This window comes from Serinus canaria, chromosome 3 (assembly GCF_022539315.1).
Source record: "Serinus canaria isolate serCan28SL12 chromosome 3, serCan2020, whole genome shotgun sequence".
Taxonomy (NCBI): Eukaryota; Metazoa; Chordata; class Aves; order Passeriformes; family Fringillidae; genus Serinus; species Serinus canaria.
The window spans coordinates 12,397,287-12,413,737 of record NC_066316.1 but is presented as its reverse complement, the minus strand read 5'-3'; the positions used below and the strand labels follow the sequence as shown (position 1 = coordinate 12,413,737).

General features: G+C 46.8%; 1 protein-coding gene and 1 long non-coding RNA gene across 4 annotated transcripts in view; both read left to right on the top strand.

The window, feature by feature from the left end:
- The window catches only part of MSH2 (mutS homolog 2), a 45,935-nt gene extending 45,089 nt beyond the window's left edge, over nt 1-846 (top strand). Inside the window, exon 16 of the mRNA XM_050972490.1 lies at nt 441-846. Coding sequence (XP_050828447.1) covers nt 441-611 — 171 coding nt within the window. The 3' untranslated portion in view covers nt 612-846. The remainder of the gene's footprint in view (nt 1-440) is intronic.
- A 2,732-nt stretch (nt 847-3,578) lies between these two features.
- On the top strand, nt 3,579-16,245 carry LOC127059468 (uncharacterized). 3 transcript variants are annotated; one of them, XR_007777361.1, is made up of 4 exons: nt 4,348-4,571; nt 4,914-5,050; nt 12,126-12,346; nt 14,986-16,245. It is a non-coding gene; the product is annotated as an uncharacterized LOC127059468 (long non-coding RNA). The 3 variants fall into 3 exon arrangements; XR_007777362.1 differs by lacking the exons at nt 4,348-4,571; nt 14,986-16,245 and adding an exon at nt 3,579-3,986 and having other exon boundaries at nt 12,126-12,699; XR_007777360.1 differs by lacking the exon at nt 14,986-16,245 and having other exon boundaries at nt 12,126-12,699.
- Nucleotides 16,246-16,451: the final 206 nt, after the last annotated feature.

Here is a 16,451-nt window from a genome sequence, read left to right as displayed (position 1 = left end):
GGCCACTCTGCAGTTGCTTGGTTACAATTTGTCCCTTCCTTTTGCATGTTGAAGCATTGCTTCTGATTGACAGTTCCTTCTAAAAGTATTTTGGGTAATATGACCATTCTGGTCCTATTACTGCTGGCAGTGCTCATCTCATGTTGCTGCACACTGGAATTAAATGTGGAACACCTTGAAGGAGATTGCAGTGTTAAATACTGAATTTATGCTGATCAACTGGTGCTTTTTGCTCATGCATGGAAAAAGAACTTCTGGTACCAGTGTGAGTGGTTTGTTCTGGTGCTCAGAAATTGATAGCAAGGACAAAAATAACCATGATTTTTGCCTGCACTGGGTTTCTGCTGATGAACAATACTTTTTATCTATAGGGAATTTGGAAAAGTCCTGCTTGCTATCTAAACACCTTTTCTGTTTTCTTTTCCTTCTCTCCATTTCAGGAAGGTGAAAAGATAATTCAAGATTTTCTTTGTCAAGTGAAAGCATTGCCCCTGACAGATATGTCAGAAGAAGACATCAAAGTCAAGTTGAAACAGCTGAGAAATGATGTGCTGGCAAAGAACAACAGTTTTGTGAATGAAATAATTTCTCGAACGAAAGTTACATCATGAAATGTGCAAGAAGAGGATACAGCCCCTGAAGCATATTTTGTATTGAAAGAACTATAATTTTCTTGTCTTGTAGCTTTTATACTTTATGATACTTGTGCTCATTTATGTAGGCATTTTTTCTTGGATTGTAATTATTTTGTAAAAAATTCTGAGCACATTACGTGCCAGATTCCTGCTTTAGTTGGGATCATTTTGTCCTGTTAGAAGTTTGCAATAAAATGGTTTTTCATATTGAGTGCTATTGACTGCACAAACAATGTGTAATGATTTACCAGAAGTGTGCTAGAAAGTCTAACAGCTGAGGTGTCAAACAGTTGCCAGAGCCTTGGAAAGCTGCAGTATGTACACAAAATCTTTGTCCTAAGCCATGATTCTTTTTTGTGTGATGCAATTACATTAATCAATTCACTGAAGATTTAGTAATGCTATGTTAGTGCTCCATTAGAAAAAATCCATCTAAGTGTGTCCAGGTAGCCAGGAGGGCCAGTGGCATCCTGGCCTGTATCAGCAAGAGTGTGGCCAGCAGGACCAGGGCAGGGATTGTCCCCCTGTACTTGGCACTGCTGAGGCCACACCTCCAGTGCTGTGTCCAGTTCTGTCTCTCACTACAGGAAACACCCTGAGGTGCTGGAGAGACTCCAGGGAAGGACAGTGGAGCTGGAGAAGGGTCTGGAGCACAGGTCTGATGAGGAGCAGCTGGGGGGGCTCAGCCTAGACTAAAGGAGGCTCAAGGGAGACCTTATCCCTCTCTACAAGTCCCTGGAAGGAGGGTGTAGCCAGATGGGGATTGGTCTCTTCTCCCAGATAACAAGTGATAGGACAAGAAGAAACAGCCTCAGATTGCACCAGAGGAGTTTTAGATTGGGTATTAGGAAAGACTTCTTCCCCAAAAGGGTTGTCAAACCATGGAACAGCCACCTGGAGAAGTGTTGGAATCACCACCCTGGAGGTATTGGATGTGGCACTCAGGGACATGGCTCAGTGGTGGCCCTGGCAGTGCTGGGTTAATGGTTGGATTCCATAATCTTTGGTCTTTTCCAAGCAGATGTCTCTGTGGTTTGTCAGAGATTTTTTTGTGTGTGTACCTGCACAGGTCTTGGGTGGGGTGAGGAGGGTGATTGGGTGGGAGGGATTTTTTGTGTTTGCTATGTGAATGGTAATGTTTGAGTCAAATACACTACAGGCCTGCTCTTCCTGCCTGAGTTTTGGTTTTGTAGTGGAAGTAGAGGCTGGGGTGAAGTTACATTTCAATTGGAATGTCTGAGCTGATCATGATTAGTGAAGGCTGTCTACAATGTAAGAATACATTGATTTTTATCTGATGTTCTTCTGTCATTGAGGCAGTTTGAAAGCATGCCGGTACAAGTTTATTTTCTCCTTGAAATTTAGCATTTTAAATTGTAACTGAAGAATACTACCTATATTTAAAACTGTCAGCGTTGAAAGACTAATGGGAAAAGTTGTTTGTCGCAGGAGATGGTAGAAATAAAATCATGCTGAAGATGTTAGGCAAACTTGCTGTGTTCAGAGATTGCATCAGTGGGTGTGTGCTGGGGACAGCAGTGCTGCTGTTAAAGCTGTGCTATAGTGCTGTGTCAGGGATAATGTGTTGCAGTGGTCTGCATTTAAACATTTAAATAGTCATAAAGGAGGTGTGATGTTCAGTTTGCTGTTGGGTAATGCCTGTACTTAGACCAGGACTGGGACATATTTAGATCTGCTTTACAAAAGCACTAAAGGCTTCTTTGAGAGGTTGGAGTGCTGCATAACACCTTTCTGGCCATTAAATTAAAATGCATTTTGCTTACAGAGATAAAAACAGATTAGCATTTACAAACAGCACAGTTAATGCATGTTCTGGAAAAGCATCAGAATGAAAAAATCTGTTGCCTAAAGTAACAATGTATGTTTTTGCAATTTTGATTGTTTCAACCACCAAAGTATCCAAAAATGTTGGCTCAAACTGCTTCAGGTATTGCTGGAAAGGGGCAGTTCCTGTGAGACTGGAATGGCTGGTACTGCCAGCCTCTTCCTGTGCATGCTGAGATCCCTGTGGTCTGAGCAGAGATGCCCCTTGCTCAGTGTCATGTCCATGTAACCAGGAGAACAGGCATAAAACCATCAGAGGTCATCTCTTCCAGGAATTTCTCTGTTGTCCCTCTGACCCTGTGTGCACTTTTAAGTGTCTCCTTAGCCGAGGAGCTCCTCACCGAGCTGCCACCAGCAGGAGGGGCCAATTCTCTGCTTCCCTCATTCCCTTCATGTTCTTTGTGTCCACTCTTCCCTTTCTGGGTGCAGTGCCTCAGTTCTGTGTGTCTGCAGTGTGCTGAGGACGGGCTGCTTTTATTTTTGTCTTGCAGTTGGAGCTGATAGAGGTGTTCCTGTGTGCCCAGATTTGCCTGTCTGAGGGTGGAAGGTGCTCATGTGTTACTCAGGAGTGATGGGCCAGCTCAGGGCAGCACCTCCTGTGTGCTTCAGAAAGGGTCTCGTGTGTCTGCAGCAAAGAAGATTCAGGTTTTCTCATGCCCTTCAACACTCACAAGGAAGAAAGGTGCAAGTTAACAAGATTTTAAAGGTAATCTTTTGAACTGTTTTCCTCTTCTACACTACACTTCCCCCTCCCTCTGCTGCTGGATATAGGCAGGAGGAGACAGGCAGGGTTAAGTCTCCATATGCCAGTGCTGCTGGCAAAGTGGGTTACAGGTACTGTGATTTCATCTGAGCAGGCGGGGTGGCTATTTTTGCTGGTTCCAATTTAGCTTTCTGTTCAGAAATGGACCTGTGGGGCAGGAGCAATCCCACAACTTACCTGATTATTGCAGAGCTGTGCCAGGGATGCAAAGATTGTCAGAGTTCTGAAGGAGACTAACAAGGCTGTTGAGGAGGGGTGAGGCCGTGCAGTGTTAGCCTTCAATAAAGATGCAAGGTTCTCTTTGCTCATTCACCTGAGAAAGCTGGGCACTGAGTGCTGCAGGCAAATGGCCTTTTTGGTCTCTGCTCTTACTGTTCATCTAGAAGGCTCTTCATGAAGAAAACTGCATTAGATGGGGTAAAACAAAAGAGGGGACATGAGCAAACACTGAAGGAATTAATTTTCCTTTGATGATTTCACTGCCCTTTTAGGGATCTGGAACACCTGGTAGCCAGCCTGATGAGAAAGTGTTGGGTTTACCTCTGGGGTTGTGGTCAAAGGCTCCAGTTAGGGTTGGGTGACTCAGGGATCAAGGGAATGGTGCCTGCCAGATCTGGGCTCATCTCTGGACATTCCAGCTTTCAGCTCTGCCTGTTCATCTCAAATAATGATGCAGTCACCATCTGTGTCTCTTTCCTCCCCTGGAGCTGAGGTGGAATCAGAAATGGCAGGACAGGACTGAGGTGAGTCCTTGCCCACTGGCAGCTGCACTGACATTGTCCTGAGGAGAGTTCCAGAGCTTGGAGAGCTTTGGATCCCTGCTGGTGACACCAGCCCCGCTAGTGGCCTGGCTTTGCAGAGCGTAGCAACTTTGCATCAGCTCTTAGGGCATGTAGCTGTTCTGGGCTGACACCCACCCTGTCAGTACTGGGAGTGCTCCTGGTCTGACTTTCCCAGACCCAGGGAAGCCTGGGGGAGAGCTCATTGCTGAGCTCTGGGATTGTGTGAGCAGATTACGATGGTGCTTTAAACTGGTTTTCATGGCATTAATTTAATGAGGTTTTGAACACCCAGCCACTGCACAATTTCTCTGGCTATGAAGAAGTAAGACAGTTGGTCTTGCTATTCTGCACTGGGGCAAATTTATTTGAAAAATCAAGGGAGAGCATTTGCTGCTCTGTATCTGAAGAAGTGTGAGGTCATGCATTGAATTCTTTGCCTCTTGCTGACCTGGGAAGAAGGAAAAGAAGTGGCCTCAGTAACCTGAAGCCTTACAATACAAGGGGAGAAGTGCTGTCACCTTCCTGAGATGGCTGCAACCATTGCAGGTATAACTTGGCTCTTGATGCTGTTTGCTGAAAAAGCCTTGTTAGCAGTTGTCTCTCAGATATTCCTGTTCCTCTCCCAGCCTTGCAGCTGCCTTTCCCAGCCTGTTGCCTTTCCTCTCCCTGTTCCTGCCAAGCTCCTGCACTGTTCCTGTACACAGGGAGCACCATCCAGTGCTTCTTTTGTGTGTGTGTGTGTCTCTCTCAACTGCCAGCAGAGATTTTCATGTGCATGGGGTGGGACAGGGGTAGATGCATCCCTGCACCTGCTGCTTTGCCAGTCAAATTGAGAGGGACCAACCTCTGCTGTTCAAGAGTGAAGTGACAATTTCTGATCCCTTTCAGTGGCAGCTGGGACTTGCCCTCCTTTCTCAGTGTCCCCTGACCCAGCAGCAGTGCCTGTACTGAGGGAAGCAATGGTGTAAAGCAGATGCCAGGTTGTGTTTGCTCCTCCAGCTGCAGCGAGCAGTGCTTTCCTACAGGTGAGAAAATGTGTTTGCTCCTTTGCCTTTGTGGGAAAAAGGGGCCTTGGCACCTGCTTTGAGCTGCTTGATTTCTGTGGCAGTTTCCTTAAGGATGTGATAATTCTGCCTTGATGGGATGGTTGGAAAACTGAAAACTGCAGTGCTGAACAAGGAGAGCTGAGGGAAAAGCAGTGAATAAATAAATAGCCTGTGCTTATGAGAACATTTCCCCTGCTGATCCACCCAGTCCTGCTGCAGGCTGCAAAGGCATGGCTTGTCAGGGCAAGGCACAGGGGGTGGCTTCAGTATGCTCACTCTTTCTCCAGAAACTGGGCAGCTGCTCCCCTGTGAGTTGCTGTGGACTCAGGCAATGGGCCCATGGCCATGGCAAAGAGCAGAGCTGCACAGGGAGGGCTGCTGCACATCACTCTGGCAGTCTGGTCCCATCTCCAACCCGCTCTGGACCGTGCTGTGGGGGAGGCAGGAAGCTGGGCAGCACTCCTGAAGTGTGTCTGTGTCTGCCTAAAGGTGCTGCTTTATATCCTGAGGAACATGATTTTTTTTCATACTGAGCTTTTGAAATATCTTCTGTCCTGCCCCTTTTTTTTTTACACAAAACATCAGGAAAGCATCCATTGCTGCAATCCTCATACCAGAGCTTGTCAGTGTTTTCAGCCTGGTTTCCCTTGTGTGGCTGTTCCCAGATGCCTCTGGCAGCAGACAGTCCAAGCTTTTAAACCTCTCTGCAGCCACCTGACCCCATCCAGAGCTGTCTGGGCACCTGCTCTCCCTGTGCAGGCACAGCCAGAGTGGCACTGCAGGGAGACAGAGCCTGCAAACTGTGCCACGTTTGCTGCACGTGCTGCACCTCCTCCCCAGGGCCTGTGGTTCAACAAAAAACACTCTAGGAAGGGTCAGGAATGTAGCTGCCAGAATGTGGTCCCAAGCCCTGGAAGGAGTGACAGCATGTGTTACCATGGTGCAAGCCTTGCAGGTTTTGGGTGACTGGGGAAATGCCATTCAGAAGCAGTTCCCTTCTGCTGGATATTTGCAATAATTCTTCCTCATCCTTTCTGCTGGAGGTTGTTGCTGAACTGAGTGTCCCTTTCTTGGTTTTCAGGGTCTCAGCATAATGGCAGGTACTTTCCTTATGCTTTCATGTGCTAATGAAAGTAAAAATTAAAAACCAAGCTTCATGTCAATGTTCACCATCCAAATTACCAGCAAGAGGATTCTGATGCTCATTTTAGTGCAGATGCTCTGGCTGCAGTCTTTTTTTGCCCTGACTTGGGAGGGCAGCATGGGAGTTTTGGTTTCTGTACCTACTGTCCCTTTTCACCTTGGGCAGTAATAGGTGTTTCAAGCTCACTCCCTTTCTGCTTGCAGGAAGTCATCTTTCATATCTTCATTCTGCTGTGGCATTTGTCATTCCATTCAGGGACACTGGGATGCACTGTAGCAATTCACTCCCACCTTGGTGGCAATCAGTGACATTAAAAGGTTTGAAAAAGGAGCCTGCTTACTTTGTGCCTGCTGTGCAAAGGGATGTGCATGATAATGCCCAAGGCTGGTGATGCAGGGGCAGGAAATCAGGGGGTGCACCGAGCTCTGAGAGATGTTCCCTCTCTCTGTGGGAGCATCCCCAGTGAAACTCAGGGGTTTAATTAAATCTGCACTTCTCCATGCTGGCACAGAAGCCTGAGAGGAGCATCTCAGTGCAGAATCCATGGTGTGCTCTCCTTTGGTCCAGTTTGGGGGCACCCTGGCTGCTGTAGGAGCCCTGGCCCCCAGCACAGGCTGGCCTTTCTCCAGAAGTGTTCTGGAAGGTGCTGTTTCAGCACTTGTTTGGCCACTGCTGTTCTGCTCTGGTTATTGCCTTTAACTTAAAGAAACCATCTGAGACTAAAACCAGAGGTTTTAGTTTGAGGTTTTCCCAGAGGATGAGCAGCACTTGCCAAGCAGGCAGTGGGCCACCAGCACTATGAAACACTTGCATGGCTGGGTGGCTTGCTTAAAATTGATGTTCTGAGGGGGAAGCTCCTGTGAGACTCCAGCTTGGACCTGCCCTTGCAGTGCAGTGACACAGCCCTGGAGCAGAGCTGACCTGGCTCTAGCAGACCTGAGTCATATTCCAATTTCCCCTACAGTAGCCTTTTAAAGGGTCCTTCTCTATTTCTGAGAGGGAAACCTTGCAGAAGCCCCCTTTCTGTGCTGCTGTGGCTGGATATCAAGCATCATGTAGTGTGATACAACACTGGTTATGAGAAAGCTGCAGTGCTGATTATCTTTGTGCTGTAGAGAGACACAGGATTAGCTCTGTAATCTCTCTTGTAAGAGATGTGCTCATTCAGTGTGAATCAGAGGAGCTGCATGAAGCAAATGCTTTTTTTACCCCGAGATTAGACTGGCTGTTGACTTGGCCCATGAATCCATGCTAATGCTGTTGTGCTCTCAGTAGTTCTCAATGGTTTGATTTCTCTCTGGAGTGTAGTTTGTAGATAAAAGTGTAATTTTCTCACTGGAAAACTTGGAAAGCTGATGAGTATCTTACCCATTAGTATTACAAAGCTCAGTTTTACTGGTCTTTTTTTCAAGAATGAGAACTGATCTCCACCAGTGACTAGATGCTTATTTATCCTGTGCACATGAGAGGAAATCAAACCATCCAGGGCTTTGCTGCACCTCCCACACATCCTGAGGCATGCACTTATGATTTTTTTCCCCTGTTACCCTTATCAAAAGATATCATGGAAGGCATCAGGCTGCTTGAAGGTGTTGTTTAATGTGAACAAGGAGTTTTTTGGGGAAGTATGGAAAACAGTGCTGTAATCTGACATTTGCAGATATTGCCTGAAAACTTGCTCTTTGGCCCTTCCAGGAGGACAGAGGAGCAGGGGAGGGATGCCTGGTGTGAAATCCTGAGCTGCTGTGCCTGCTTTGGGCCAGTCCCTTTATGAGGCCTGCCCAAGTATGATCTTGATCCAAATGGGAAAATTTAGTCTAGAAAATAGATTACAATGCATCTGGTCTACAGAGATCAGACAGCCAATAATGCATTTCACAGGGAGCTCAAAGAAACCTCCAGAAGCACCAGTCAGGAGGGTTTTGGAAAACCCTCCCATGGCTGTAGTGGCCAAGTGCCTTGCACACCTTTAGGTTGGTGTTGGACACCTGTGGTTGCTGAAGGAGGGAAGCTCTGCTCTGCCTCTCCTGCAGTTCAGTCTGTCCCCAGACACAGTCCTGCTTTGCACTGCAGCCAGCAGAGTGCAAATGCTCAATGAAATTCCTCTACTTTCAGTGCTGGGGAGTAGGACAGGCAAACAGGGAGGAGAGGAGAAGCACAGCCATGAGGAGCATGTGCTTAAACTGAAGTGGTACAAAGGGAGAACCACAGGGTTTTCACTTCATGCACCACAGGCTGCTTGATTTTGCTGTTAAGTGAGTCAGTGACAAAATTTGCACCAATTTGAATAGAGCAGGATGAGATCACTGAGAGTCTGTGTGTGATGTTTCACTTCTCACTTCTTTGGGTAGGGAAACCAAGCCCTGAGCCCTTTGAAGCTGAATGGGGTGCTGAACCTGAAGGCTGAAGTGTGGGGCAGGTGGGAGAGGCTGTAATTTTTGGGTGCCCTTCACATGCTGCTCTAAAAAACCACACAAACAAACAAACCAACAAAAGCTGTTTGCACACAGAAATACTCCTAGTCCTTCTTTTTAAAAAATGTATACCCTAGCAAAGTCTTTCAATTCCAGCTGAGGAGGAAGGTGGCTGCTGAGATTGATGCTCCTGAATGTGTTCAGGCAGAACAGCTCCAGGACTTGGATGGCAGAAAGCTTGATGCCATCAGATTGTCTTGTGCCTACTGAAAATTCACCTTTCTAGAAATGTTTCTTTTCCCACTGATCTGCACCCTCTGTCAGGCCATGTAAAAAACACCCATGAGAGCAGACAAGCTGTGGTGAGTAGGATGTGACTCTGTGTCAGTGTGAGCTGTGGAGAAACCCTGGCTGGGCTCTGCTTGTGGCAGTTTCAGAGAGACCAGCTAGAAACCAACCTAACAGAAATAACTTCTCAGCTTCAATGCACCCTGAAAGTCAGCAGTTTCTGTCTTAAAATGGACTGAGGGGCCAAAAATGGTTGCTGGAAAAACTATATATAAGATGTTGGTCTTTATCCAGTTCAGAGTGGAAAGGCACATGGACAGGCATCCTCATGGATGTCCTGAAAGGACACAAGCTCTTTGCTTCCCCCCTGAAGCTGGACCCTAAATAAAGCACCACTTTAGTGTCACCCTCACCTCCTCAATCAGCCCCTCTTGGGAAGAGCAGCATTTATTCCAACCCTTATTTTTAGTGGCTTGCAACTCTGCAGGCTGTCTAGATGGAAATATGAGCCTGTCTATTGATAATATATTGGGATTTGAATGACTGAATTTGTTCAGCATCAGGGGAAGAAAATCCATGTGGGGACCTGTCACTTCTCTCTCTTTGGGATGTCTCCAGAGCCTGTGTCATTTAATGAGAGCAGAGAAACCTTTGCAGTTTGACCTGAACACCACACCACTCCCAAGGCAAATATTGCCTACTCAGACCTCTCCTCATGGTCTCAACATCTGCCTTGCAGGTGCTTTAATTCTGCCCACAACAAATTTCCTGCCTGCACAAGAAAGCACTGAACCAAGCAGGAGCGAGCTTTCTAAAGGATGATGCTCCCAGACTCCCAGAGCTGCTAGCATGGCATATTAAACCCTTGTGGGGTACTAGAAAAATACTGGAGGGTATAGGACTGATGCTAATACCACCCAGCTGCAGTTTCTGGAGTTTTAAAAGATTTTAGATGACTTTAAATCTTTAAAAGATTTTAAAAGATGACTGACAGTGCTGAATGATGCAGGGAATGCATCCTCTCCTGACTATGTGGGGTGCTACTGGTGCTGACTTGAGCATATCAAAATCATCTCTTGCCCTGAGAAACCCCCTCAGCCCTGGGCATCTGTGGGTACCAGCAGTGTCTTGGAATGATTTTCTTCATGGAGGCTGTTTCTCTTCTGGCAGGTTGTGCAGAGCCTCCATGTCAGCACCACATTTTCATCAGAAGAGGGGGATGTGGGAATGGTGCCACTGCTGAGCCAAAGGGCTGATGGGCAGAGAGGAAATGTGCCAGGTAAACAGGATGAGAGGAAATGGTTAGGTTGGAAATTAGGAAATTATTTTTCATGGAAAATGTTGTCAACTATTGAAACAGGCTGCCCAGGGAAGTGGTGGAATCCCCATCCCTGGAGATGTTTGAAAGTGATGTAGATGTGGCACCATGGTTTAGTGGTGGCCTTGGCAGTGCTGGGTTCATTGTTGGATTCAGTGATCTTACAGGTCTTTCCCAACCTTATTGATTCTGGAATTCTCTGATTCTCTGAAAGACCCCCTGTGAGCAGCAGTGTCACCCTGAACACCAGGCTCCTGCCAACCCACCAGCCTTCCTCTCCTTCTGTTGGGCAAAGACAATGTCTTTAAAACCCTTTAATAAAATTATATTCTTAATTTAAAAAATGGCATTTGAATCTCCTCTGCTGGAGTTATATATTTATTTGCTTGAAGGGCATCCAGGAGCACTTCTCTGGACACCAGTGCCAAACCATCTGCTTGCAGAGGGGATGGATGCTGGCTGTGCTCTGGATGCTGCCCCAGGCTGACCAGGGAGCTGAGTGTCACAGTGTCTGCACAGCTGCCACTGGGGCCCTGTGGCACTGCAGCTGATGCAGGTGCCCAAGAGCCACCTTGCCAGGGACACCTGGGCACTGTGGTGGCACCATTCCCCTGCTCAGAGTTTGGATCCTGAGGTGTCCTGCAGACCTGACCAAAGTGAGAGGCAGGAGGGTGAGAAATGGCTAAAACACCCCAGCTGATGTGCTGAGACCCCTGTGGCACCCCCAGCCCTCTCAGTTGTGCAGGAATAGCCCTGGGAGAAGGAGATGGATGCTGGACAGCCCACAAATGCAGCCCAAATTCCCCCAGAGGCACCCAGATCTCTCCTCAATTGGCTTTGGGCACCTGACCCTGCTCATGGCACTGCACAGGGAGTTATCCCCACCTGCACTGGCTGCTGCCTCTGCCTGGGGTAAGTCGTATTTTCTGCTGTGGAGATGCCCAGAGGGTGCATGAGCCCTCTCTGATGGTATCTGCTGGCTGCACCCATCTTCACCCCTCTGTGGAAAAGCAAGCAAGAGCACTTGTGGCACGAGGCAGGATTTGTACTGGTGATGTTTCCATTTGCTTTGGAAAATAAAATGGCGTGCTCTGGCAAGAAAGGGCTGTGGTATTTCTGGGCACTTTCCAGCAGAGCCTGTCTGTGGCTCCAGGTTTCTCTGTAGTCTCTGCTCTTTGTAGGTGAAACCAGTCAAAAAGAGTGAACAATCCCTCATGATTGTGTTCACTTGCTCTTTTGATGTCACTTTTTTACAGCATTGCAGTGTAGATCAAAATGCACTTAGGTTGGAACGTGATACCATAAAAAAGCTCGTTGACTTTTCAGTGCCTAGGTACAAAGCAAAAATGAAGTAATTTTAGGATAGCTTTAAAAGTTGCTGAGAGATGCAGCTGTCTTTTCACCAGCAGTTTCAAAACCTAGAGCTATGCTTTTTTTAGACTGCTTTGATAAATGGATGTTTTGTTACAATCCCACTGAGCTGAGCTGCTTTCTGATTCCTGCTTCCTAATTCTGATACCTGCACAATGGGAGGAATTGTTCCCACCAGCTTTTTGTGTGGCAACATCTGCTTTCAGCTCTTTCAATTTATAACAATAATACCAATAACAATAGTAATGATGATGATGCCGGTGGCCTGGTGTCCAATTTAACCAGCTTGGTGTGCACAAGGGATTTGGTCTGGTGAAAAATTCAGAAACTGCTGAATGTGTTTCTGTAAGAGCCAAGGTGCTCAAGATTTGTAGGGTCAGGACTCTGATCATCTCCAGGAGAAAAATGTGCTGCCTACAACATTGGTCTGGGGCTCAAGGATTTGCTGTTAATTCCTGCACCGGTCTCCCATGTTGTGTTGGACAAGTCCTTGACGCTCTGGTATCTTTCTATGTATAGAGTCACAGAATCATTCAGGTTGGAAAAGACTCACGAGACCATCAAATAATGTATATGAAAAGAGGATGCCAAAAATGTCTCATTCAGAGGCTTGTGGAGAAGCCTACAGCTGGTCACGAGATGCTTGGAAATCACCAGCAACAGAAGGGAGCCAAGATGGAGCATCTGATTCATCCACAGGCTTCTCATCATTGAAAATGCTCTGAGGGGCTAGAAGAAAGGTAATGCACTTCAGATGGAAACAATGACTAAAAAATTGTCCTTGATGGTTCATTTTTTTTCCCTAAAGGGCTGTGGATACAGCCTGTAACTGCCTATAACCATTTTTAATATGAGATAATTTCTGCTTTAATGATCTCGCTAGTCTCAAGGAAATGCTAACATTTACCATCAACTGTTAGATCTACATAGGAATATTTCACTTCTTCAGTATTAGCACAGATGATGCTCAGGAGAGGTTGCTTAATTATACCTACATTTTCAAAGATGAGTGATAAAAATAAATATTGGTACAAGTCAACATGATTATACGGGTATGAATAATCTTGTCCATATTGGCTTTTTCCTTTCCCATTGCTGATGGTTTTTTACCTGATTTGCAGAGATTTCAGGGATGAGTGTTTCTCTCCCTGCACAATTCAGATGAATTGGTTTGATTTTGCATCGCAAATGCAGTTAATGTAATGAGACATGGGCTGCTGTAGCTCCTGGCATGCACACAGCTCAGGCCAGGAGTGCAGGAGAAGAATTCTGACCCTGTCTGACCAGGCAGGAGTGAGCTGGGGACAGCCTGAAACACATGGATAAAGCAAAGGTACCCCTTCATCTTAACCCAGAGGAGTCCTTCTGGTTTGGTCCCTCCATCGATTTCATCACTTATCTTTCCATGTCCTTAAGCTGCAGTAGTGTGTCAGGCTGAATAGCTTTTCTTCCCTGGACATCACAGGTTAGCAGAAATCCTTTATTTGAAAGACACTCTCAAATTCCCATGTTTCCTACTAAAAGAGTCACTTGTCCCATATAATTTCCCCAGGAAGGGGTAGGGCTGGCCACTGGTGCACAGCTCAGCACTCTTATCTCTTTTGGGAGACAGAGGAACAGCACAGAACTCATCTGTCAGTATCCACGTGCCTCTAGTGCACAGGCCTGCCCTTGGTGCAATGTGTGGCAGGAGACCAAACTGTTCTGAAAGCAGAGAGGTGCCATGAGATGGCCACTCAGCACAGCAAACCCAGGCACATCAGTTATGGCTGCACTGGATCCTCCCCACCAAATATTTTGTTATTCCTTCCTCTGGCTCACCAGGAGCATGAGAAGGTCAGAATAGTTTCCTTGGCCAAGGAGCCACATATTCAGGATTTTGCCAACTGATTGACATTTAGGTGGTGATGGACATATGGACATAAATCTCTGCCCAACCTGCAGCTCTTGGGGTGAGGGAAGGGGGCTCCTTCTTCTCATTCTGCCAATAGTCCCAAAGGGAAAGTGTCCCCAGTTGTTTGGCACTGCTCTGGGGCTGGGTCACTCAGGACCATCTCTCTTGGTGTCAACACGATGTGTGTGTTAAAGGCAATCAGAAGTTTCCATGCAGAAGACCCGAGACACTCAAACGTCAATAAATTCCAAAATGAAGGGTTTGATCATAGCATTATAAACTTCCCACATGAACCATTTTGAATGACTGGAGGGTGACAATCTAAATATAAATGTAATTTCTTTTTTAAAACTGACTTCAGGCACATATATACAGCTTTGGTTGACTTTCAAGAGGAGTCTGTAGGAACATCTGACAGCAAAATTAAGTTATATGTTTCTTGTGGGAGTTCGTTTCCTCCAAAAACAGCAAACGCCTTGATTCCCTGGCACTCAGATTTTTAAACCTGTAATCCCAGCAGGATATGAACTGTTTTTAATTACCCTCAGTGACAGAATTTTGTCCTTTGAAGGAATCACTTGGGGCAAGGCATGAAGGAGGGAAGGGGAGCAAGGACATGTAGTGCAGATGCAAGGCTGTGATTAATTTTTAGGGCTGGTGTGGTGACCAGCTCAGCCATGGAGGTTTTGGCACTGATTTCAGCAGGTCACAGGGTCACACACAGCTCTTGGATTAGTTGGGGAGAATAAAGCAGTGGGAAGGAAACAGAGGACTTGGAAGAAGGCAGAGGAATAAATGGGGTAAGATTCCAATTAAAGTGGATAAAAGCAAAGAGAAAAACTGTGGGCATGGTGAGGGCTTTAATGACTTGTACAGCATATTTCAAGGGTATTTCAGGTGAAATCTTTTTTGGAACACTCATTCAAATAGCGTCATTTCCACCAAAATAACTGGTTACATGACTAGGGTGAGGTGGATTTTAACCTTTATATAATCATCCTGTATAAATGCAACAGTTGCACAAAATGTACTTTTTGGATATGGTGTAGGGAGAATTGCAGAATCAGTCAGGTTGGTGAAGACCTCTGAGATCATCCCAACTTTCGACTGAACACTACCACATCAACTTGGCCATGGCACTGGAATGGGACAACACATTCCAATGCCTGACAGCCCCTTCCATAAAGAAATTCTTCCCAATGTCCAGCATGAACCTCCCCCAGCACAACTTGAGGCTGTGTCTCTACTCCTGTTGCTGGTTGCCTGGGAGAAGAGCTCAACCCACACCTGGCCACAAGCTACTTTCAGGGAGTTGTAGAGAGTGATGGGATCACTCCTGGGCTTCCTCTTCTCCAGGCCAAACACCCCCAGCTCCCCCAGTCACTCCTCATGGGATTTACCCTCTAGACCCCTCACCAGCTTCATCCTCTGGATTCACTCCAGCATTTTGTAGGTGTCAGTGTGTTTCTGTGTGTGTGTGACCAGGTGCCCACTGGAGATGGAAGGACAATGGAACCCAGTCCCAGGAAAAAACAGCAGCAAACAATCATCTCAGCCTGATGAAGTTCCCAGCTTGGTGTCTGGAACCACTGAAAACCCCGATGCACGATAAACCCCCAAATCTCAGTGCACAATGTCTAATGAATCACCTGTAATTGCCTCATCCCCTAAACACCAGCCCCATTCAGGGCTCTTCTCAGGTTCCTGTGGTTGAGATGACTCCCGAGGAATTAGAAAGTCTTTTCTCCCAGCCCCGTGACCGAAGAAGTTGAGTTCTGCTTTTCAAGCTTGTTTATTTTTCCTTATCTATTACATTCTTTCTCTGACCTGCTGAGATCTGTCCAGCAGGTCTGTTTACTGCCCTTGGGGTGGTGTTAGCTTTTTATTCTACGAACCATGTGTACTTTATTTACAATGATTTTCCAACACCTATCACCTATGTTAGACAGTCTGTCTCTAAACCAATCCAGAAGTGCCACCATCCCAGCAGAAGATGGAGGACAAGAAGGACAGGACACACGCAGATTCCTCCATCTTGCCTCTTGAACCCCCATTCCAAAACCCTAAAATTCTACTTTTTCACCCTGTGACAAATTAGCTATCATTCTACTCAAACCCTTGTGGCTTGTAAATCTTCACACACAGTTGGGAATTTTTTCCATGGGTTAAAATCAAAGGCACAGGTGGTTTTGACTCTGTGCCAAGGTCTCTGAGCCCCTTGCCAGGGTCTCGAATCACCCAGGGCAGCCAGAGGAACGTCCTGGATCCCCAAAGGCTCTGTCCCAGTGTGGCACAGCAGTGACATGACAGCAGGAAGCCTGGACACTGAGCTGGTAGCTGGAATGAGCATGGGATAAAATCCCAGCGACACCGTCAGGAACCGGAGGCAGCCCCATCATCCTGGTACTGTAAATATAAATGCAGCCCTTATGGGAGGGCTGGCTCCTGCTGTAATAAATTGGATTAAGGGCTATTTTTACATTCCTGCCTCTGGAGAGGGTTTTGGGAGCCTGGAGACCGTTGCAAGTCATGGCTGGGTGCTGGCAGCCCTGTGTCCACTCCTAGAGGGGTCACCAAGCATCTGAGCAAGCCAGCCCTGGCTTACCTGAGGGCAGCATGGATGAGCTTCCCACCAGCAGCAGAAACAAGGGCAATCATCTCCCCTGAAATCATCTCCATTGAACTTGCTGCCTTCTTCCACCTCCTGACATGCACCAAGACTGGATGCTTTCACAGAGGCCTTCTGCCTACACCAGGACAAGCCACTTGAGAGACCTCAGAGCAGCTGTGGGAGCTGCTGGTGCTGCTCATCCTGGTGAGTTTTCCCTTCCACTCATTTGCTTTGTCGCCTTCTTGGAGAGCAGAGCTCAGTGAATTGTTTTTTCCCATAAGGAAATGAGCTGAAGTAGCTGGTGACTCCTCAGGGATATATTTGCAAATCAGGAAGGCAC